This window comes from Agelaius tricolor, unplaced genomic scaffold, assembly GCF_023055355.1.
Source record: "Agelaius tricolor isolate 1412-34295 unplaced genomic scaffold, bAgeTri1.0.p SCAF_1, whole genome shotgun sequence".
Lineage (NCBI taxonomy): Eukaryota > Metazoa > Chordata > Aves > Passeriformes > Icteridae > Agelaius > Agelaius tricolor.
The window spans coordinates 39,717,725-39,740,932 of NW_027269261.1; the positions used below are offsets into that span (position 1 = coordinate 39,717,725).

The window sequence follows — 23,208 nt, forward strand, 5'->3', positions numbered from 1 at the left end:
AAAATTGATTTCCAGATTACTGCAGGCTATTGAACTCATCCACTTGCTTCTGCACTAACCTTCTGTCTGCTAAGGGACACTACTAAATGTGATACAAAGGGAATGACAAACCCCTCTTCTACTTTTATGTTTTATTCCAATGAATAACAGCCTCACTTTTGAAACTACAGTTACCTTATTTCCATTCTGCAGCTGCATGAATTTTGCACCCAGAAATTTGCCTGCTTCTCTGCTCTGGTCTCTCTGCTTCTGGAACATGTGATTTTTCTCCCTGTGAAGGTTCTTGTAGACAATTATCTAGTCACCTCTTAGCCATCTCCAAGCTAAGCTGAACAGATCAGGCTCTTTAATAATCTCTATGGCAGGCATTTTGTTGTTTTTTTTTTTTTTTTTTCCTGCATCTGAACCCCTGGACCGTTTGAATATATTAAAGTTCTATTAGTTGTTGCCATTTAAAAATGATACTTGAGGCCTGAATGGTGGGAGTTTCATGACATTTTCTCACCTTTAACATATACTTCCTAAGCTCTTCATATGGCAGCGGGCTGGTGGTTGAAGTGAGACCAGATAGCAAAAGATCAGTCTTGCCAAGAGTTTCTTAAAGCTGATGGGTTCACCCTCGTCACTTCTCTAAAGTGAAATGCAGGTTGTTTCTGTTCTCTGTGTTTGTCTCCATTGTAACAGGTGATGTTCTTACAGGGTAAATTTTTTTTAGAACCAATAGGTGAAAAAAAATAAATGGATGAATAAATAACTGATTATAACAGAATTTACAACAGAGACAATAGCCCAGACAAGATCGTGACAATTAGAAAATCTGGGTAAACTTGGGAAATCACTAGTCTTCCTTTGCATGCCTTAGCAAGGAGAGTATCATTAAAATCAAAGCTGCAAAATTCTACAGTAGGGAAAGAGTTAGGCTTTACAGCTGCAGCTGTTTCTACCAGTGACCACAGACCCTGAAGGACAGGAAGAATCAATTAGGCAGGAGTGTGCCAAGCCAAAACAATGCACAGGCTTACCACAGAGGGTGAATCACCAGCCTCTTAATAAACTAATTTCCTCAACAAAAAATGGAATTGATCTCAGGCCAGCTTTGGTTGTTTAGAGAAACACCCAAAGTGCTCCTGTCCATCTAGATGAACGGATAGATAATCTTTTCTTTCTGTCTTGTCTCCAGACAGCTGGAGTACGGCACCTTTAACAAACAATGCACTGAAGTTATCTATGAGTAACCTGAAAAGTTGGACATAGCCTAAAATCCTTGTCTTCAGCTCTTTGTCACAGCTTTTAATGCAAAATCTTTGCTTGTGATCTTCAGACATCAGTTGTTATTGTTACTGCCTCTTGTTTGCCCTGCTATGTTGCCTGAGGTGCTCAGCCAGCAGTTGTGCTGCTCTTGAAGATGATGCTATTCAGGCATATAACAGAACTTTCTGAGCCTCAGGACAATTCCCATGGTATATCATTATGGGATATAAAAAGGGGGTGAAGTGAACTGGGATGGGATAAAGGAGGGGAAAGATACAAGAAAGAAATGAATGTTGACTAAAGAGCAAAATTACAAGTGGCAAAATGACAAGTGTTGGCAACTGTTTTGTTTCTTTTTTTTTATTTTAAACTAGTGTGTACCTCAGGGGGGAAAAAGCATGGTTATTTTCTCATTATGTGCAGAGGTTTAAGATGGTTGCCAATGCAAGCTTCCTAAATGGGCTGTGTCTTGATTAGACACTTGAGTATATTCTGAAAAGCCTTCCTCTCAGATATCTCATTTATTAATTTTCTAGCATTGGAGGGAAAGATTATCGTCCACCTGCCAAGGGCCTGGCATGACCCATGGCTTCCTAACCAGGTCCTCTGAAAAGTTAATGTGTGTCCAGCAATGGATGAACTTGGCTCATTCCTGGTCATGGTCATATTACAAGAGGAACTAGAAGTGGGAATGGAAGAGAAAGCCTAGATTGGTTTTGGTTTGGTTTTTTGTTGTTTTTCCTCTTCAGTTTTCCTATTTGGATGTTCTTGTATATGACTGTGGTTCTCCAGAGAAGCCTCCTTTTTTAACTGCTGGGCCTATAAAGATGGGTGTGCTGGATTTATTTGCCTTCCAGCCAGAAGAGGCTATAAACCCACAAGATGGGCCTGTGGGGAAGAAACGTGGTAAGAGAAAGGTGGAATAGCTGAAGGACCACGAGGACTAAAGGAACAGGAACTTTCATGAACAGAGAAAATACAGGAAGGACAGAAGTGGGAGTAGGACAAGAGCAGCTGGCAGGAGAAAAGAAGCACGAGACTGCCTATGGTCAGAGCAGAAATCCTGTGAACAACATTCTTGAAGTCCACGTTTGCTTGGTTATGCTTGCCTGGCCCTAAATCACATGCTGTTTCTCCATCTCTGGTACCACATGCTGTTCCTGCAAGGACCCTGAGCCAGACTCACCACCTTTGTGATGCTGCCAGGTCTGATGACAATCCAGATGTGAACGCCAGTGTAACTGTGTGCAGGCTCAGATATAATGCCAGGGAAGCAGAACCAATCCCTCACAGTAGGAGGGGTTGATTTTGCTTTTGTGGTCACTAGTAAGTCCAGCAAACAGAAAAGGCTATGCAGGCTGCTTGCCAGAGACCACCAGTTTCCAGAGGAATGGTACCTTGGAAGATCTCAAGGGGGCAAAGGAAATTCATGCTGAGGCAACTTGTGTGAAAGCACTCATTTATCTGACACTGGAATCCTGAATTTGTCTAGTGGGTGAACTGTGTGAATGATGGGCATTAAAGGCTTACTTGTTGCTTCCCAAAACACAGGTTTGAGTATGCAGGCTGCACAGAGATAACAGTTCCAGGTATAATTTGAACAGCTAACTGTGTGCTTTTATTGTGACCAACACATGGCATTAAAATACGGCCAGTGCTTGGGGACTAGACTAGAAAGGAATTATGCAAAACCAAGCAGGATCCTTTTTGTTTCTCTTTTTATTTCTTTATAAAGAAAGGAAAGGATGGGCATGCCAAACCAAAATGGCAGAATACAGACAAAGGTTAGCACTGAGGCTTCTCCTTGGGGACCATCCACAGTAAACTCTTGCCTTGGTAGGGTTCAGCTCCCCATCCCTCCTGCCAGGAGGAACCCAGCATGCAGCCAGCCCTTCAGCACAATCACAGCTCTTTGAAGTTAGTTTGCACAGTTTCACAATACCATCAGCCCACGTCATAGTGGGGCAGCAGCAGCTGAGGCCAGCAACATTAGCAGCAGCAACATGGGGTACAGTGCACAGAAAAAAAGGAGCAAAGAGCTTGTTTGCAAACAATTGTAGGTAACAATATAGAAAGTCCAAAGATCGTCATTCTGCTATAAAAATATTACACTTCATAAAACCATGTACTATAAAAAAAATCTATTCAGAAACGCTGGTAAACATAACAAATATCTGTACACCGGCTGCCCTTTTCATACAGGAAACATAAAAAGCATGAGCCTCAGAAATCATCATTTTGTAAACATGAATATGGAGCCTGTAAACAAAGTGCTAGATCATGGTTCATATTTTACTATGTAAATTCAATTTAGTACTACCCAAGTAAATTCCTTACACACATCATCATCTAATGGCCAGACTCCGCTACTGCAACAGGAAAGAGGACTTCGAGCTCTCCCACCAGGCTCACTGAAGGTGCATATGGATTGAGGAATTGACACAGGAATGAAGGCAGCAAGATTTGGCTCTGAGTAGAAAATCAGAAACAAACTTTTAGCAACTGTTTTTCATTTTCTGCACTTCAAGTGAATGAAGCCTCTCCTCTCAAAATTCACCTTCATCAAAGAGGGCATGCATTTTCCTCATTTCCCTTCAGGCTAAAGCATCTCTGACAAATATGTCCATAACATCCATTTAGGAGACATAACAAAGCACAAGTTGACTCTGTAACTATGTATACCAAAGCAAGAAGTAGTGGTTGAACAATTTAACACTGAACATCATGGTTTACACAATACAGGATGACAAAAAGGGCCAAAATCTTAATTTTAGACTTTAAACTTTGGGCTGCAAAATATTTTCATGTGCAAGCCTTGAGATGACATGCATGATCAGATGCTGGTTGACATACATGTGTTGTCACCCAGTTGCACTTGAAAATGCAAGGTCTAGGTTCACAAAAATCTATGAAGAGAGTTTAAATAAAATTTGGCTGTAAGAATTACTGTAACTTTACTCTGTAACATTTTTGTTCTGCACAGGCTTCAATCCATCCTCTACCTGAATACCATGAGTTTTATTTCTGTACACACTGGGAACTTTACTTTTAACTTTATTTTATATTCTGAGTTTAAATTCTCATGGTTTTTGCTAACTTTCAGAATAGGAGAGGGTGTACAATTGTGTGTGTCTGCTGTGGACAGACACAGAGAAAGGAGTGTGGGACTGTGTTCACACAGGACCTGAGGTACCAGAAGCAGCTTAGCTGCAATGTTTTCAGGCAACACAAGATTTCAGGATTAGGGTCAGCTAGGAGGTAAGAATATACACTTCTAAAGGAAAATTATGTATACTTCAAAAGAGGAAAAGAAAAATGGGCTTGCACCTTTTACTTTTTTTCTTTTGTAATGTATTGTACTAAAGCATCTTATTAACATTATTTTAATGTAAGGAATATCTGAAGAGTTGTGCTGCTTGCCTGTCTTTTAGGATTCAGAAATGTGAATGTGGAGCTCATGTGGCTCTTGCTTAAAGGTGTCATCTCTGGATGTTCAACAAGGAAACTTTGCTTCTAAATATTTACTTTGGAATTTCTGATACACACATCCTAAGAGAGGGCTTCAAAACACCTGCATGAAAATAATTTTCTAGTGAAAGCTACAATATATTTTCTGCTATAGTAATCTGCTGTATCTTCTGTGTTTGACTGCCTTACTCCTTCTAGGGATCAAGAAAGCTGAAGCATGCCTGAAAAGCAAGAATTTCCTCTGCAAAAATGGATGATTTAAAAACAAACCCTGGGGTTTTTCTATCACTTTTATTAAGGTAGTGACAAAAATACATACAGTCAACATTATTTCCCCACAGCATGCCATCTGTGGCCCTACACCTTCTGGTTACAGGGACTTTGCATGAACTTGTGGCCAGTTTTCAGAAGCCTGGACTTGTCCTCCCTCTCTGTGCACTGGGCTTGGCACTGGAAACCTGCTGCTGTACAAATATCACATCATTTATAGACCTGACTCTGAGCCACACCTGGGCTCTGCTCAGCATAATGCAGCAACAGAGGGACAGAGGTGACACAGAACTTGTAGCCATTCCAATGTGTTGACAGCACTGTTGGCTAAACTGATTCTGTTGCCTTCCTGCTGTCCCCAGCCATTTGTTCTGACGCACAAACATTTGCTTTGCCCCGTGGGGACCTGGCTAAGGGAGGTGTGAAATGACAGATGAGCAGCTGAAGTAAGAGAAAGTGACTCCCTGCCATTTTTAGTGTCAGCACTTGCTGGTTTAAGTTCAGTAGACCAGCAGCATAAGAAACCTTTGTGCCATCCATGGCTCAGGGGATGAGCCAAGGCCTGTCATAATTCGTATCACAGACACAGCAATTGCACACTTGACTGAGGTTTGGATGTATTCAGAGGTACCAGAGCTGGGTACAAGTTGTTGGAGAGAGCTGAAAGGGTCTGGCTGAAAAGAGAGCCCAGTATTACATCCAGGGTTAGATGAAGTATAGGAACACTATACTACAAGATACTATCTGTATCTTGTAAGTGGTACATGACATGTGATGTCATGGCATTGTGTCACACATAACGTGCTTCACTCAGCTCTCTGTGCTTGGGCTATCCCCAGCACCCTAGGCTCTCAGGGATTTGAAGAAGATTTTTTTCCTGAGGAAACAAAACCTATTCTCAGGTAGGCTTCTTTTTCAAATGTAGAGATTTATAACAGCATGGCTGTGAGTGTCACTTGTCATTTGCTGAAACAGTCAGACTTTATAAATGCTATCTGCTGTTAAAACTTGCTTAGAAAATGTTAAACAGATTTTAAATAAATGAAAATTCATGAGGGGCTGGGGCAGAGGTCAGATCTCCGTTTGAGCATCTCCACACCTCTGCCATATAGACAAGCTGTGGTGTTGTGTAGGAACTGGGGTAATGCTTCCCATGATAGTCTTCATCAGGGCCATTTGGCTTCTTCAGAGTCCTGGAGCTGCAGAAGTGGGGTCCAGCTCTGCCTCCTCCTTGCTGGGCAGACACTTCTCTCCTGGACTGAACAACAAAACCTGCATGGATACGGTCCTGTGCAACTTGCTCTAAGTGAACCTTCTTTAGCAGGATGGTTGGACTAGATGGGCACCAGAGGCCCCTTCCAACCTGGACATTCTGTGACTGATTTTGAAGTGGGCCTCCAGATGAGCTGACTATGTCTGTGACAGATACACTGGGGTATGCCTTGGACACTCATTGCATTGTGCAGCTTGATGGTTAAAAATATAACTATAATATTTGTAATAGCCTAAGGCACTAGGTCACTTTATGGACCAAAACCTTGCAAGATGGTATGTTCTAATTCAAAGAGATTTTTAGACTTTCAGGAGTTATACATAACATTTAGTAAATGTCTCTTAAGGTTATATAAAGAGAGAGAGAGAAAGAAAGAGGCTAAGCCTTTTTCAGTTTTCTCCCAGGAAAAAAACCAAAAAAAGTGCTTATTGCTGAGCTACACCATGGCCAGGAGTCTAGAAAGGAGATGCTGGTGTAAAAGCAGCCATTGCAGTAATTAGGCCACAGCCTAGCATCCTCTCCTGGATCCAGCTGGCCCAGGGGAACCAGTGGGTGCTATCAGTCTGAAATAATGCCTGCCAGTGGCATATCCCTCCCTTTCTGCCTCTCTTGGATTTGCTGATGGACGCTCTTGTATTTCATTCCAAGTGAGCTGGATCAGCAAGACTGACAGTGGAAAAGGTTTAATTGGGTTCACTTGGCTGGAACGGGTCAGAAAACCCTCAGAAGAGCACCTCCCATGGCAGGACTACAGAGGGGAGACTGATCTGCCCTTGGAAGTGCATGGGGATGCACATCTGGGTCAGAGGGGAGGCTGGATGGAGAAGTTTCTTCCATGGATGGGCACAGCCTTTTTTTCTACACCCAGAGTAATCACTACCATTATCAATGATAGCTTTCAAAGAACACTGCAGACAAAACCCTCGGAGTATCACCTCCACCTCTGACTACACCTCTACCTTTATTGAACAAGCTGGGAGAGCACCTTTTTGTGCATGTGTTTACATACAGACACATATGTGCACACATCTGGATGCACTGGCAACAAAACCTTAATAAACAAAGCCCACTATAGGTATGGGCTTATAATTATTTATAGGCTTATAAAGTAATTAATGAGCAATAAGATGTCTAAGTCCATATGTGTCTCTATGTTAATAGTTGGTGGGTTAGAAAGAGGAAAGCCAGGAAGAGATTAAAACCCTGAAAGTTTGGGAAAAACAACATCCTGTAAGCTTGGCCTACAATAGTATTCAGTTTAAAAAAAATACTCAGGGAATTAAGACTGGGTATGTCTAGAAGGAATTAGAATTTTTCCAGTGGTTGTGAGAGACAGCAAACTGAAACAATGCAAAATGACCAGGAAATCTCAGAGGGAGACAAAAACTGTACATAACATTTCCAACACTCTTTCTGCCTATATGCAATACAATACAATTACTCTGACCATTAAAAATACGTTTTGTTGAAACAGCACATATCATCTGGGACCCCAGAAAATCCAGCCCTCCCTCCATGTTGCCCTTTGCAGCCCTATGCCCACCTTGCCTTCTTCCAGGACAGAAGTCACTTCAAGGGAAACAAGGCCTGCCTGGCCAGAGCTGTTCTGCACCAGCCAGGATATCCCTGCCAGTGGATACCCTCATGGTGTGCTGTTAGCAGAAACGAGTGAGACTTAACTTCTGACGAGCAGAACATTCTAAAGGCAGCAAAAACTGACACTGAGCACAGCTTAGCCAGAGGAGAGAATGTGGGCTGCTGTGTCCACAAGCACAGACACCCACCCGTGCGTTTGAACTCATCAGTCCCAGCCAACTCGGCCTCGGTGTGAAGTTTCACAGCATTGCTGATTTTAGAAAAGAGAAGGGCTTCAAGGAGAGCTGCTTTGCAGCGATCCTCTGTGCACAGCACATAAACTTGAACATTAAATACCAGTTTAAATTATTAAGAATTAAATTTAAATTTAAAAATAGACTAATGCAAACAAGCAAACTTCAGTCAACATTGAAGCAGAGATAGTTTTAGGAAGAATATTACTATAACAAATGAAACCCCTTGGACAATCTGAGGCAGTGATCTGGTAATTCCAGTTCAGCACCGAGATGCACAAACTACCCAGCAAGCAAAAATTACCATGTCTAGCATATGAAGCTCCATGTTCACATTTTTCTTTTTTTTTCCTCCCCTGTCACAACATAAAAAAGCCAACACGGTACAGTAGCTTTTCCCATCAAGCATCTGAGGTGACAAAATTCACTTGGAAAATAAAAATTAACAAAAGCAGTACAAAGAAGAATCTTGGTCAGCTTGTGACCACCAATAAGCCAAGATGGGTAAGAAAAGGAATAAAAAAATAGTTCACATCTGGCACCACAAACCTTGCTTGCTTTCTTTGAAACCAGGGAATGAGAAAAAAGTCCATTTTGCAGAGACCATTTCAACAAAAGTTTCCTTTCCCTGGACCTGGAAAATCCAGGTATTAGGGCACAGAATTTTTGTTTTATATGTATATAAATACACATGTACATATTCATATAAATATAAAAGCAGAGCATCCTCCCATTTCTCCTCATAATTTATTATTATTAAAGCTTGTAACAGAGTTGGCTGAACTCTTCAGAAGTGGGTACTCTCTGCACACACATGGCATGGGGAGTTTAGCTCTGCTAGGGCAGAACACCCAGGCAGGGACATGACATGCTGGGTGATGGAGGCAGATTTGGGTGATCAGCCAGGGAGGGCAGAGAACAGTGACTGGAAATGGACTCTCTTGCTCCAGCATGGCCCTCTGGGCTGCCAGAACGGCTCTCAATGAGCAGACTGGGTGATGGTGTGGGAGGATGGATGGCTGCATCGACCCACGTGGCCCCTGGGCAGCCCAGCCACCCACTGTCTTCTGCACCAGTCACTGAAGGGGGACTGCCCCTGCTTTGAGAGGGAGTCACAGTCTGCCCCCAGCCACCTGTACACCAGTTTCCTTTGTATTATTTTGCTTACTGTCCTCAAAGCCACTCACATCTTTCCCTGCCTTTGTTCGGTTCCCCAGCCCCTTCACCTGATCCTCCTAGACCTGCTTGCTGGCCAAGACCAGACACCTTTCTCCTGCCTGATCCACAGGCTCCTACTCACACTGCTCTACATGAATGCCTCCCCACAGTCTCATAAGACCCATTCTTTTCCTCAGAAGACCGAGCCTCTCAGAGGTTTTTTCTCTCTGAGACTTTTAAGCAAGTCAGAGCTGGTGGCACACTCTCCTTGAGAGGTGCTAGCTTCATTCCAGAGAAGGCAGGGGAAAAGTGCAAAAGATTCCTCAAGAACAGAAGGTATTTCCACCACCACCAGCTCTCTCTACCTCATGTTGTTAAGCACTTGTTTCAAATAAGGTATTACTCATGTGTCTCTGGAGCTTTCACTCTTCCTGGGGTGAGTGGAGATCAGTAGATGTCTACTCGTGCCAAGTCACTTCATCATGATGCATGCTGGAACAGCATTCAAACCTGACTGCAATTCTTCATAGCAAAAAGTGCTTTTCTTGAGAAACAAAATGAAAACTGTTCCCATGGAACATCTTACAGACTCAAAAATAGTTTTCCTAGGGTGGAAAGGATGGAGCTTGCCTATTTTATTGGGCTTTATCTTTATAAAGAAACAGAGCTACTGGCAAAACTGGCACATCTTTGTGAAGTTGTTGAACTCGAGACCCTGGCTGGAATGTAAAAGAAAAGATGTAGCAAATGAGAACTTTGCCTTACGTGGGCTTCTGCTAGTTCTGGCAATTTCATGTGCAGGTTGTCCAGAAAGGTTTTGCTAGCCAAGTAAAGATGAATTTCTCAAATAATAAACTGAGGGATTTCAAGGAGGCCTTTTGGGGGTACTGCTACAATCTGGTAGACGTAAGTCTTTTCATGCCTCGCCGCTGAGCCAGGTTGGAGGACAACACGGGCTCCAGCCTCGGTGCCTGAGGTGCGCGGTTTAAAGCGAAGTAAGTGGCTGCCATTGCACCCTGCGAAACAGAGAAAGAGAAAACTCTGAGCTGAAATTAATTTCTTTGATGCTTTTCCCTTCCCCTATTCAGTATCCTAAAAAATTGTCACATGTGCACAATTTCCATGAAATGATACCATTTAGGCTGGCAGACAGCTAGAGCTGCCTCAGATTCAAAATGGTGAAGAGCAGTATGTGCCACCAGGTTATTACAATGCAGCCTAAAGTTAAAAATACTGAGCAGGTGACAGTCAAAAATACAGTTAATGCAGTGCCATATTAAATTTAGCCTCTGTGGCAAATAATCTTCCCAACTCCTTTATCACTTTTCAGACTATTTACACAAATGGCAGCTCATTCTGCAAGCAAGGATGAGGGAAGGGTGCAGGAGGTACCTTAACCAGGTGAACATCCTGTCTGCTGAGTTGGTTTTGAGACAGGTACTCCCTGTTCACTATCCATGGATGTCTCAGGACTTGGACTGCTGTCAGGCGCTGATGAGGGTCTACATGAAGCATCTTAGACACAATGTCCTGGGTAGAAAAGGAAGAAAGCAGTACAAGGGAGAAAGTAATTAATGGCTGTGCAGGTTTTACTAAGATCTTTCTGTTGTCAGTGTCATCATTAGCATGTTCAATGGAGAGAGTGATGCACTTTGGACAGGCATCCTGTTCTTTAAGTGTCAGCTCTTACCTTCAAAATTTTCAACTGTAATGTTCAACTCTCAGCTAATAATCCAGTCAAAACATAATGTGGAGGGCATTAATCTTATTCAATAACTTAATTACTGGTGACCTTGTAGGAATGATAAATACCGAGGGAGAGGATGCCATCTGGAGGCATCTCCTCACTGACCTCAAGGCATGCTTACAAGAGAAACTTAGAAGAGAAACTCAACACTCAGGTAACTCAAGTTCAATTAGGTTAGTTCTACAACATCTAAACATTTTAATTTCAAAACTGGAAAGCTGATTAAAAATCCACTGTGAGTCTAATAGGTGCTGGTAGCAAGATTAATGTTACTAGGATTGCTTGCAGCTTTGTGGTGGAAAGTATCAATGTTCTTCCATTGCAAACTAACAGTTTCTAAAAATGAAATCTCTTGCAAAAATCTTTAAAGCCTATCAAAGCTTCTGGTTAATGCTGGGCAACTGGAAGCTTGCAACTTTCCTGCCCATTTACCTGTCTCACAGACTACTGCACAGCTTCATGCCTAAAGATCTCAGCACCAGATGAGTTTTTTCTCTCAGGGTTTTCCCTGCTTTGTCATAGATGGGCAGCCTAAACTGCGATCTGTACAGGAATTAAAACTGCCTGCTCCTGGTTAACTGAGAAACAAAAAGGTAGCTCATGCATAGACTATACATCTGTGGCATTGACAAACATTCACTTCTTTTAGAAGTGCAGTTGCACCAAAAAAGAAGAGTTCTGTAGTATTTAAATCTTGAGAAAATCTGAGAAAGGGTTCACTGACCTTTGCAGTATCAGATACTGAATCCCAGTTTCCTCCTGTAAGAGCATATTTGCCACTACCAATCCTGGCCAGAATCTCCTCTGGGGTGTCATCTGGTCCATTTGCAAAAGGAGTAAATCTATTAAAAAAAAAAACAATGAGAGAGAGAGAAAGACTCTATATAATTTGCAAGTACATGATTTCTAGGTTCTAGTATTAATTGCCAATGATTAGAACAGGAGTTTACTGATACTGCTGCTTCATTTTCACTCAAACTATACAGCCTGGTGGTTCCTCATATTGATCTGTAGAGGAAACACAGATTCCTTAATTGTTTTTTAAATTTTTGTTCTGTTATAATTTTTAGGAATGAAAAACTCTTCATAAAAATAGTCAGGTGTTTACCTCTTGATTTAACTCTGCTTTATTCCCAACACCTTTATTGCCAATACCAGTACCTTGGTAACAGCAAGAAAGGACAAAAATTATAAAGCAGAAGAAATACAATCTGAAACAGAAAAAAAGGAAAAAAGACCTTTGTAATCTATTTTGCAATGCTTTGTTAACCATAATGTGCAAGTCAGTTGGGCCAAAGAAATTACCTGCAATAAGTTATTTCCTCATCCAGCCAGTCAGAAATGACTTTTAACAAGCACCCAGCTTGGGACAAAGTCAGTGTCACAGGCAGAGGGTGCACTTTTTGTCTTCAGAAAGTGACAAGAGATAAGGTTTTTGCAGCTGACTAACATCTACCAGGCCAAATTTCACTCTGCAATCTTGAACAGCTGTGTAGGTTTAGAAGAAGTAGGTATTTTGGATTTTTATATTTTTCATTCAATATGTCTTTTCTTCAAACTTGCCAGAGCAGTTTTTAGATTGTTAAACAGTTGGTTTGGCCACAGCTTCCTATCCCATCTGGCTTCTGGTAGCAAATTCAATTCCTCATGCAGTATTTTCTCATTTTCAAAAACATTTCAGTCTTCATAGCAGTTCAGCCCAAAGAGATATGTGATGTTACTCCAATCTATAGCTATCGGGGGGATGCAGTAAGAGTTAAGGACTGGCAAAAACTCTGAGGTCTATCAGTAGCTCCATTAACATCATCCCTGGCTGGTGCTCTAGTCCTGACTGTCTGAGTCCTCTCACCTCACAGTGATTATAGGAGGAGAAAGAAGTCCTGGATGAAAATACTTGTCAGTTCCTACTAATCTCCTCTAGTTAGGAAGAACAAGACCATTCATAAATGCAGTTGTGTCATCTAAAAAAGCATTTCTTAACTGATTGTGTTACTATTATTTTCTCTGGTGTGCAGAAAAAGAGAGATACAAATTACTGGCCCCTGTCAGTAAACTGAATATCCACTTAGTTGTACTATTTGTATTTTTGACTCAAATATATTTGGATTTTTTTACTTCATATTCAATAAAGAAGTATTTTGAATATAATCCACAAACAAATGTAACTGTGGATAATGTGTTAATTTTATTTTTCTGATTCTAGCTGTGTAGCAGCCATGGGCATCAGCCAAATAGAAATAGGTTCTTGGAGATCCAGCAGACTGGGAGACTTCCCCACAAAGTCTTGATATATTTCAGCTGACCTTGAACACATGTGTAGTCAAGAATAAAACAGATGAGATAGAGACCCCTGGCATCTTTTCTACAATCCACAAATAACAGAATAACAGAAAGTCAGAGTCCAAATCTTTGTTTTCTGTATAAAACCTAGGAATTAATCCAATCTTCTTGTCACAGCTGAATGATCATGAAGCAGATTAAACAATTTAGAGAGGTCACTGAAAGCTGCAGATTAAACAATTTAGAGAGGTCACTGAAAGTTGCAAGCTGTGCTTAGGTGTGATAAATGTGCAGATAGCATAGTCTGAGAAATGAAATTCAAAGCCTGGTAACTCTAGACTGGGTTTGCACTTTGTTTCCCAATCATCCCAGCACATCTTATTCCTATCCTTCAATGCTTATTTCAATCTGTGTCTTTCTCTGGATCTTCTTGTGTTAATATTTTGTTTTAGCCAACACATTGGTAGGGGTATTTTTGCCAAGTACCTCTCAAAAGTTTCTGCTGCCTGTTGCTATTCTTGCTGATCTATTAGTTTACTTTCTGAATCCTATTTTTCAAACAGCATCTGAAAACTATGTTTGGGTGGGGTTTTTTTTAGCTTTTAAAGGTGCTCAGACACTTCAATAACAATAACAGATGAAGAATAATGAAGCTGAATAATTCATTCTATCTATCAATAGAATGAATTAACATTCTTCCATGGATAAGGTGAACACGATGAGGCTCTTCATACTCCTATGCATCTCTCCTAATAGAAAACTTCCCCACTGCTTAAGTCATGAGTGAACCCTTCAGGAGTCTAGGTCTCAGTGCATACAGGCACTTTCTGTTAAAAACCTAAACAATTTGTCAAGTGTCAAAGATACTTACACATTCTAGAAAAAACTTATTCTAATTTTAAGTATTGACATCTATTTTCTTGCTTTATACAACTGAAGACACCTCTCAAGGAGGCCAGAATCCCTATCTGTGACTGCTTTCAGGCTTAGTCAGTGCTGAGCCCAGTGGAGACTGCTGCTCTAGGAGAACCTCATCACTCACCCTGCCAGCATGGTGTACAGCAGGATCCCCAAGCTCCAAATGTCACAGGCTGCATCATAACCTTGGCGTTTAAGGACCTGTGGGGAGGAAAGAGAGAGAAGAAAATAGGGAAACTGCATTCCTGAATTTTTAGCTTCTGATCTACAAAATGCACTGATTAGTGGTTGTGTCTGCTGACATTCCCAGGGTGTAGCTGTGTATCTGCCTTGGGATCAAAATGTCCAGTAGTGCTATGGAGCAAGGCAGAGCCCTGGCTGAAATGAGCTGGTTAAACTCAGCACATCTTTCCCCTTCACAGTGTGAGAGATGAGTGCAGTTTGTTGGAGCCTAGGAGGCTGGGAGCTCCTCTGACCATCCAACATGCAGCAAAGCAGAACAATATTTCACTGCTTTAAAATGTTTCCTTTAAAATGTTTCACTAAAAAAAAGCTCATTAATACTTCAAAACATATCCTCCTAACATAAAAGTTACCAACAACCCTGTGATGCCTCATAGGGCTAAATGACAATGATAAGAACCCAGTTTGGATTTGATACAGCAAATGGATGCACACTGAAGCATATATACTGTCAGACTAATGAAGATGAATGCTAAAAGGCTTCTCTTACTTCTGTATAAAGAAAAGTGGGCACATTTAGACTGGAGTTAGCAGCAGGGAAAAACTTGACCCCCTTTTCCCATGGGGCAAACAACACCCATGGTAGTCAGCAGAGATCTGACCAGTAGGTTCAATACTGATACAGGATGGCAAGACTGCACTAAGGGTACAGTCCAGATTTCATTTGTGCTTGTACACACTAGAAGAAGTGCCTATTGACTCAGTGTAGGTCCAAGCGAAACTGAAGTCACCACCTAAGCTCAAGGACTACCTCCACATCTTCCCATAAAAGCAAACTACCCTCTGTTTATCCAGTTCTGACACACAAAGAGTTTTTTCCTATTTAGATGGACCAGACACATCTTTTTGCAAAGCACATGAAAAAGGAATGTAAAAATTCAGCAAGTCTTTCTCTGATCTGCAGCCTTATTACCCAGGAGTGATTTAAGTATCTGAAGTCTATCACAGAAAAGATCAAATTCTGCTAAGGAAAAACAGTTTGAGAAAATGTCTCCTCGACAGATTTTATAAATGATGAGTGGCAAAGCAACCATCTGCCAGGTATGCTGCTGAGTGAACATTTGCTACCTGGAAAAAAACCCAACAAGCCAAAAAGACTCCCACAGCAACAAAACCAGAGAAAAAAAACGCAGTTCCTCCTGCTGACAAAGCTGGTAAAATTGTGCTTCTGCCTCTCTCTTCTGCACATAAGATGCAGTCTTTCTGGCTGATTTATTTATTTCTATTCCTTTAGTTCCTGCATTCATTCCCACTCTATTAAAGTTAGTTTTTATGGGAAAAATTTCTGTGCTATTTGACAAACTCAGCTGTTTCTTGCTTCACCCGTGAGACTGAATACCCAACATTTATCTTTTGCTGTGGTTGTTCTCGTTGCATTTTGAACAGTTACAATTTCACTTCTCTGTTTTCCTCCAATAACCAAGGACAATCAAGTCCAAGGTGAGTGACAGAAAAACGGGGCAGTGATGCTACTTAGTAGAGAGGTTTAATGAGCAAGTGGTTACACTACCCCGAAATGATTAGGTCACTTCCAGAACTTAGTGGGATCTGAAATAGAGGCAGAAACTGGTTCTTAGTGCCACACCATAGCAGGACATTGTGGGGATAATGGGTATCCTGGAGATAATGATGCCCTGGATTCATCCAGTTCTGAGAATAGCTCAGGTATTTGTCCAACCTCTTCTATTTCTGTAGTCTTTGACTTACTGGGTTAACAGTGTTTCAAATAGAGGTTTTTCTCAGTTGTAGCAAGCAGGGATTCAAATGGGTAAAAAAGCAAATAAAGAACCTCATCATTTCAAATAATAAAGCAGTAAGTCTTCACAAATTCTGCAGGAAACCTGCAGAATAAAATATTTTTACTTTATCCAGAAGCACCCTACTGCATCAGCAGTGCAACAGCCTGGCTCTTTCCTCCTCGCATGCAACACGACTCGCACTAGGTGGCAGCGTGCCTCTTTCACATAGCCTTCATCTTTGCTCTTGCTATCACCTAAACCCCAAATTAACTGTTTCCAAAATAAAGGAGATCCAAGTGGGCAAACATGTCCTCCTCCTTCGGTCACCGCCCTCTTTGTTACCAGCTCAGCTGATTTTCTGCCTCCTTAATTGGTTTCATGAGCACGTGGCAGACGCTGCAGTTGGACTCGGGGAACCTGAAAGTCAAATCTAAGCTGGAGGGCAGCATTATATCACAGGTAAAACATAAAAGCACTTAAGGCTTTATGTAAGCTCTCTGCCAGTTCTGATAATGTTTCAATTAATCTCCTATGTCTCCTGCATTAGCAGGACCTGTCTTACTCATCACAAAGGTCTGGGAGTGTGATTTCTGCTTTCAGTTCTAATCAGAAGAGTCTGATAATGAAAAGAGAAGAGCCCATCGTGAAAAATAGCTACACCTATTTTAAGCATCTTGTACCTTGGAGGAAATCTGAGTGCTTCAAATTTTGCAACCATGATTTTTTTTGTGTGGTTTAGAAATTGAATGGCTGTGGTGCCACACAACTTTTTCAATCTACTTTGATAATTTTAAACAGCTCATTCCCATTTCTAAAATGGAAGCCTAACCAAACCTCAATAAAAACCCCAAAGCAATCTATCTTGGCAAGGGAAGAGGTTTTTTTTTTGATTAAGAAAATCTGTTTTGAATTTATACTGCCCTGGCAATGGTCTCTATATAAGAAATTCTGATGCTGGAAGGCTATGATTCCTGTAACTTTTGGTATCATCAAAGGATCCTGTACAGAAAGATCATGCTATTTTTTTTTTCCCAGTAACAAATGAACAGTGCATGGGAGAAAGAGAAAACTTAGGGAGAAAAAAGACTGCTAGATGATAGCAACTGAGAGACACTGGTATTTGACAGTAGAGAAGAGATGAAGTATTGAAAGACAGTAGTTTTTTGTTTTTCTTATAAGGACCAAAACAAGCAAAGGAAGACACACATTTGAAGCAGTGTATTGCAAATACTAAAATTTTTGATTTTCATCCCTCCAAGAAATGGGTAATTACCCAAGAAATTAACTTCTTGTTCCTTCATTGTGAGGAAGCAGATATAAACATCTCATGGGTCAAATACAGCAAAGAGCCCAAGCCATGGAACACTGGCTGACCCACACCCACTCCTGCAGGGCTGCATGAAAGGAACAGCACTTGCCAGTGATGCAGAGCCACCTCTCCCTGTGCTTGGGACAAACTGGTCTTCCTTCACTTTCCTGTCTGTAAAAATGAGAAAGCATTTCCTACATCCCCCAGAACAGGGGTGAATTTGTACTAGGAAAGCCCAAGAGGAGAGATGTTTCTTTAGCTCAGTGAAGTCAACAATAAAACTCTCACTGATTTCAGCATAGTAAGGATTTTGTGCAAGGATTTTTTTTTCAGTTTTATCACAGACTCCTGGAACAGTTAAGGTTGTAAGGGTCATATAGTTCAACCTCCCTGCTCAAGCAGGTTCCTCTAGAACACTCAGGATTATGTCCAAATGGCTTTTGGATATCTACAGAGAAGGAGACTCCACAATGTCTCTGGGTCACCTGACATCAAGATTTCCCTCTTGAGCCTTAATCCTGTTCTGATGCAGTGCACTAAAGGGAAAGCAGTCTGATCAGAAGCAGCTAGAGAAAAAAAGATATTTATCCCAGTAATGAGCCAAAGCATTGCGTGCACCAGTCCAAGACAGACACCAGCTTCTGTCAGGAGAAAAACAAGTGCTGTGACAGGAGCAGGAATAGGAAAGTTATGGTAATAGAGGCTGTGCAAGCGCCAGTAGCCTGGTTTCTGCCTTGCTCCTCTCACAAAGGCAGCAAGGGAGGAAGGACTGCTTCCTAGGACACACAGACTACTGCAGGCTTTGAAATGTGATCCTACCTCAGGAGCAACAAAGTTGGCTGTGTAGCAGGGAGTCATGAGCAGCCCATTCTCCGCTCTCAGCTGCTTGGCAAACCCAAAGTCACAGATCCTGATAGAGTCTGGGTTTCCTGACTCATCCATGTAGAGGATATTACTTGGCTTGAGATCTCGGTGCACAACCTTAAGAAAGAACAGTGAGAGAAACAAGTGAGAAGAGGAGGTCAGGGAGCACTAAGGCTTGGCTGCCATTTCTGGTCTGCTGGTTGGGGTAGGTCAAGAGCTCATGCCGAAAATATTTCAGTTTTGGAAAAAAAAGTTATTTAAAAGCCTTGGAGAAATGAAGGGGAAAAAAATGAAAGTCTGTTAAAATGAGAAACAAAATGTTTGACAGCCTCTGCGGGTGTATTGAGATGGAGCTGCTGCTCTAAGAGGAGGCAACTTCCTGAGGGTGGCCAAAGTGGGCTGTTGTACAAACATCTTGGTGGCAGAAGCTCCTGAAGCTTGATGGCCCTGAATACCCGGCTGAAAGGTGAAGAATAAATCACATCATGGGAGGAAAGTGTGTAAGGGTGTTCTTGTGGTTTTCCATGTGAGTAGCTCATCTCTGAAAGGAGGGATTACATTCTTTCTTAATTTCAAAATGTATTCACACAATTTCATGTGACTGTGCGTTTTACCAGACATGCTGAATTTCAGTGGCAGGAAAACAGCCTTTATTTGTTATAGCAAGACTGAAAAATTGCCATGAAAGCATAGAAGCCAAAGGACAAAATGCACTTTGTTTTAACATGAAACAGGAAAAGCAATAAATATTTGACTAGTTATTCAAACTGCTTGTCCCTGAAATGCAGAAAAGGGGAGATTTTTCAAACTTGTATATAGAGCTTAGACTCTAAAAGTCAGATTTTAACAGCATGTCAGAAGTCTTTCCCATCAGGTGCTCAAACTGTCACTTCATTTGGAGAGCTGAGCATTTGATTTTCTACCTGTCTGCTGATTCAGCTACCCTATCTGAAGTGTTGCTAAAAGTTCAGATCCTGCAATAATGATTGTGATAAAAAGCCAGCAACTAATATCTCAAGAAAGTATATGAACTTGAAAATCACTGCAGTGTGGGAAAGAAAATACTACTTTGACATGCTTCAGTTCAGTGAAAAATGGAAAAAAAGCCAATGACCCTATTTCACAAAGCAAATGTAACTATAAATATTGAGGTAGGATTTTTTTTTGGGGGGGGGGAAACATATTTACATTTCAGAGAAGCAAAATCACAACTATTTGCGATTTCAAGAAGTTGAATTTTTAGAATGATTGGTGCAGCTAAGCCAAAAAAGCAAGGCTTACCCCCTGAGAGTGTAGGTAGTCCACAGTCCTGGTGATGGTGCACAGCACAGCGCTGGCCTCCCGCTCTGAGAAACATTTCTGCCGGAGGATGCGGTCCAGCAGCTCGCCGCCCCGCATCAGCTCCATCACCAGGTACACGAACTTCCCATCATCATAGACCTGCAACAGGAACACAACAAATGCATGTCTTGGACCCATCAACTTGGTACAGGTTGGTCCTCTAACCACAGTGTTGGCTTGCTTGTGTGGGAAGCTGCAAGAAGAAAATATCAGCAAATGCGTGGGAAATGGGCTCCTTACGCTCAACAACTAAAAAGAAAACTTTATAAAATGACTTAAATCATCACTTTTTCCTCATGTCTGTAGCAGCTTGCTGATTTGTCCTCACAGAAATGTAGCTTTCCTGGTTTTCTATCATGTCAACAGAGCAGGCTCATCTGTTAAAAACAGCACCACTCCACACAGCTTCAAATGTCTGCTGGCTGTCACCCAAGCATTCTTCTCAGTAGTGTTCTCTCTTTCCACTTCCACAGGGTAACATTTGCCATTTCAAATATCAATATTTCCCTTTGACTCATGATCAGCTAAAGAGCTGTATTATACTGTTAGCCAACATTTGCATCTAATGATATTATTTAGCTTATATTTGCAATTCTGGTGAATATATTGTTGGCATCAGCTGCAAGACATATTTACATTCAATGTCAATGGCAGTTGGTAGAAGAAATTTTATAATTTAAATTGGAGGATAACAATTTTCATGTCAACATCCTTTATCTGGACTGCAACAATAGGCAGTGTTATAGTCATCAATTCTAAATGTTTTTGGAAAGGAATATAAAAACTTATTTTATTAAGATTTTTTAGATACACTTTAACACTTAGGAATTAGGTGAGACTTTCCTGAGGGCATGTGATTAGAAGATTCTTATATACTTTCCTAAGGTCTAAACCACAATGTACTGGCCACTGACACAAGCAGGATATGTTCTGTAACTTTGAATCTGACATGGTGTGGACAATCTTAGGTGAGTCTTCAGGCAGCTAAAGTAAAACACCTCTGACCAAAGGCCATTATTTCATTTAAGCATAGTGAAGGATTATTTTTTTCATATGAAATGCTGAAGAAAAATACCTTAATGGCTGCTGGAGTAGAAGGCAAATAGTCCCTAGCATTAAAACACTATTGGGGGAATCCTAGTGACTCTGTGAGCTCTCCCCTTCCCAGCAAAGCAGACAGCACAGGCTGCACAGGAGTGGCTGCTGCTTGAAAAAGATCATCCCCCTGCCCAGCCACACCGCTGTGTGTATTCAGCAGTGCCCCAAAACACCCAGCTACGGAGATCCCCTTTTACACAGTGCTGCAAACCCAAACCCATTCTTTCCTTCTCCAGCACTGTGCCCCTTTGGTTTTATTTAAGGTTTGTTAGACAGTAACTGGAGAATATATAACCTGACCAGTCTTTCCAAATGCTATCCAGTAATTGGTTAAGTCGTGTTTTTCTCCTTGATTTCAATGGGTCTGGTTTTAGCTCAGACCTTCAACTGAAGAATTTTCCAGACATGGACTGATAAGTGAGCGCGATTAGAAGGTGAAAATCATTTAATGCTGAAGTGCTCAAAGACTACTCACATCTTTAAGAGTAATGATGTTTGGATGCTGTCCATATCGCAAGAGTATCTCAATTTCTTCAGAAGGGTCTCTCTTGCTCTTATCAATTATCTGGAATAAATGAAGGACAGTGTAGTCAAATACCAGTTAGCAGCACTAAGCACAAAGCAACCAATTCCTACAGTTTAAAGAAATTAATATTCAAAATTCTTCTATTAATCATTATTCTACAAGAGGAGAGCTCAAACCATGTTCAAATGAGAGCCATGCTGACTGCCTGCCAAAGGCAGATGGAGCAATAATTAGTTTAGATTCTGGAGGCGTAGGCCCTCTTTTTAATGCCTACAGTTCTGTTTACTCATAAATAATGGCAGTTACAAGAAGTGCCATTTAGAAATCGAACAACATTGAGAGTTTTAAAATAATCATAGTTTTAAAATTACCTCTTTGACATAAAAAAAATGATAGAATTGTAATATTGGCATATGCTTGTATATATGCTGGTAAATTAATAGAAACTAATTGTCATATGTATTTGTCAGAAATTAAAATGTATGGACATTTACTGTCAGGGGAGATTTGAATTGAAACTATTGGTAATCATTTGGCCCTTCGGGCCAAGCTGTTGTAGTGAACAACAGAGTGATCAGACACTGTATTTGGCCATGTAACCAAACTCTCTACCCATTCCTAAACTGGAAAAAAATCTGCTTCATAGATCACTTCTGTGTAGTCAGTGTCTTTTGCCTTATTAAAAAATATAGTAAGACATGCAAAATTTTTAGTTTTGTATGTAGCAAACCTATAGCAACAGGTCTTAGAAAAACATGACACCTGCTGCTTGGAGAGCATCACTGCATGAAAAGCCAGCGATCAGGAGAGCACTGACTTCTCCTCAGTGGTTCTGGTAACTATATTTGCCATGTCAGGTAAACAGCTTTAGTCATTTGTCCAGTTGAGAGCACTGATTAATGTTTCTCATTTTGCAGATTTAAATCATAAATAAGGATTAAAAAATAATATTAAGAGAAATCTCTGCATTTTGGAATCTCCAAAGTAACAGCACAGGAAATGGAGAAAGACTCGTTCAACTAGAAACTCATTAGGAGTACACTATTTTGTCTCTATTTCTTATTGCTAGAAAACAACAGCAGTACTTTTGAATAACAGGTTAACCAAAGTGGAATGGGTGGAATTTTCAGAAAATCATTTCCACTACTGCCTTGGATTTCAAGGCTTTCAAACTTAAATGTGGTTAGCTCTCTCCAAGAGCTAGGCAAAGAGCACAAATTTTAAATTATGATGTTAGCAGGGAAAAAATAGCTTTTTGAAAACCTCTTTTGCTAATGAGGATAAATGCCTGCCTGCTTTTTAATAAAATATATGCATTTTTCATGGTTTATTTATGGTGATACAAATTCAAGTACATGAGTAGAATCATATGCATTAGCCATAATAATGCATAACTGAATATAAATCAGAGGTTTCATAGTCATCATGACTGGTATGTATGTGTAATGATTATGATGGTCAGAAATTGTCCATGGCTCAGGTGTGCCTCTGAGGCCATATCAGTGATTTGATTCTGAATTAACAGAAGTGTGACAAATGAAAGTGCAACAGGCAGCTGATGCAGGTAAATGGTTGTTGCCCACCTTTGAATAAATAAAGCAAAACCTCAAGAGTAGGTGAATGAAATAAAGATTTCTGCTGTTGTTCTCCCAGTTTTGCTGAGACATTATCAAGAAGCCAACGTAGCCCTGATGGACCCACTCCACTTGAGCACAACCACAGTGACTAAATGTGTCCCACTCAACCAGTAAGCCTAACATACAAGAAGATCCTCAGGGACTTCCTTGGCTACACTGATAAACCTCTTGTCAAGTTACTGCAGAAGCTCACATGTGCCCCTGTTAGCATATGCCTGCCTGGTACAAGCCAGCAGAACCTACTGTGGCAAGTATTA

General features: G+C 41.0%; 1 protein-coding gene across 5 annotated transcripts in view; it reads right to left on the reverse strand.

Moving 5' to 3' along the window:
• Window positions 1-2,952: 2,952 nt before the first annotated feature.
• Window positions 2,953-23,208, reverse strand: part of RPS6KA2 (ribosomal protein S6 kinase A2) — a 282,442-nt gene continuing 262,186 nt past the window's right edge. For all 5 annotated transcript variants that reach the window (XM_071430770.1, XM_071430768.1, XM_071430778.1 and 2 more), the window contains 7 exons: window positions 21,264-21,353; window positions 19,631-19,789; window positions 18,305-18,466; window positions 14,319-14,395; window positions 11,721-11,838; window positions 10,642-10,779; window positions 2,953-10,265 (listed from right to left, as the gene is read on the reverse strand). In XM_071430770.1, coding sequence (XP_071286871.1) covers window positions 10,140-10,265; window positions 10,642-10,779; window positions 11,721-11,838; window positions 14,319-14,395; window positions 18,305-18,466; window positions 19,631-19,789; window positions 21,264-21,353 — 870 coding nt within the window. In that variant the 3' untranslated portion in view covers window positions 2,953-10,139. The remainder of the gene's footprint in view (window positions 10,266-10,641; window positions 10,780-11,720; window positions 11,839-14,318; window positions 14,396-18,304; window positions 18,467-19,630; window positions 19,790-21,263; window positions 21,354-23,208) is intronic.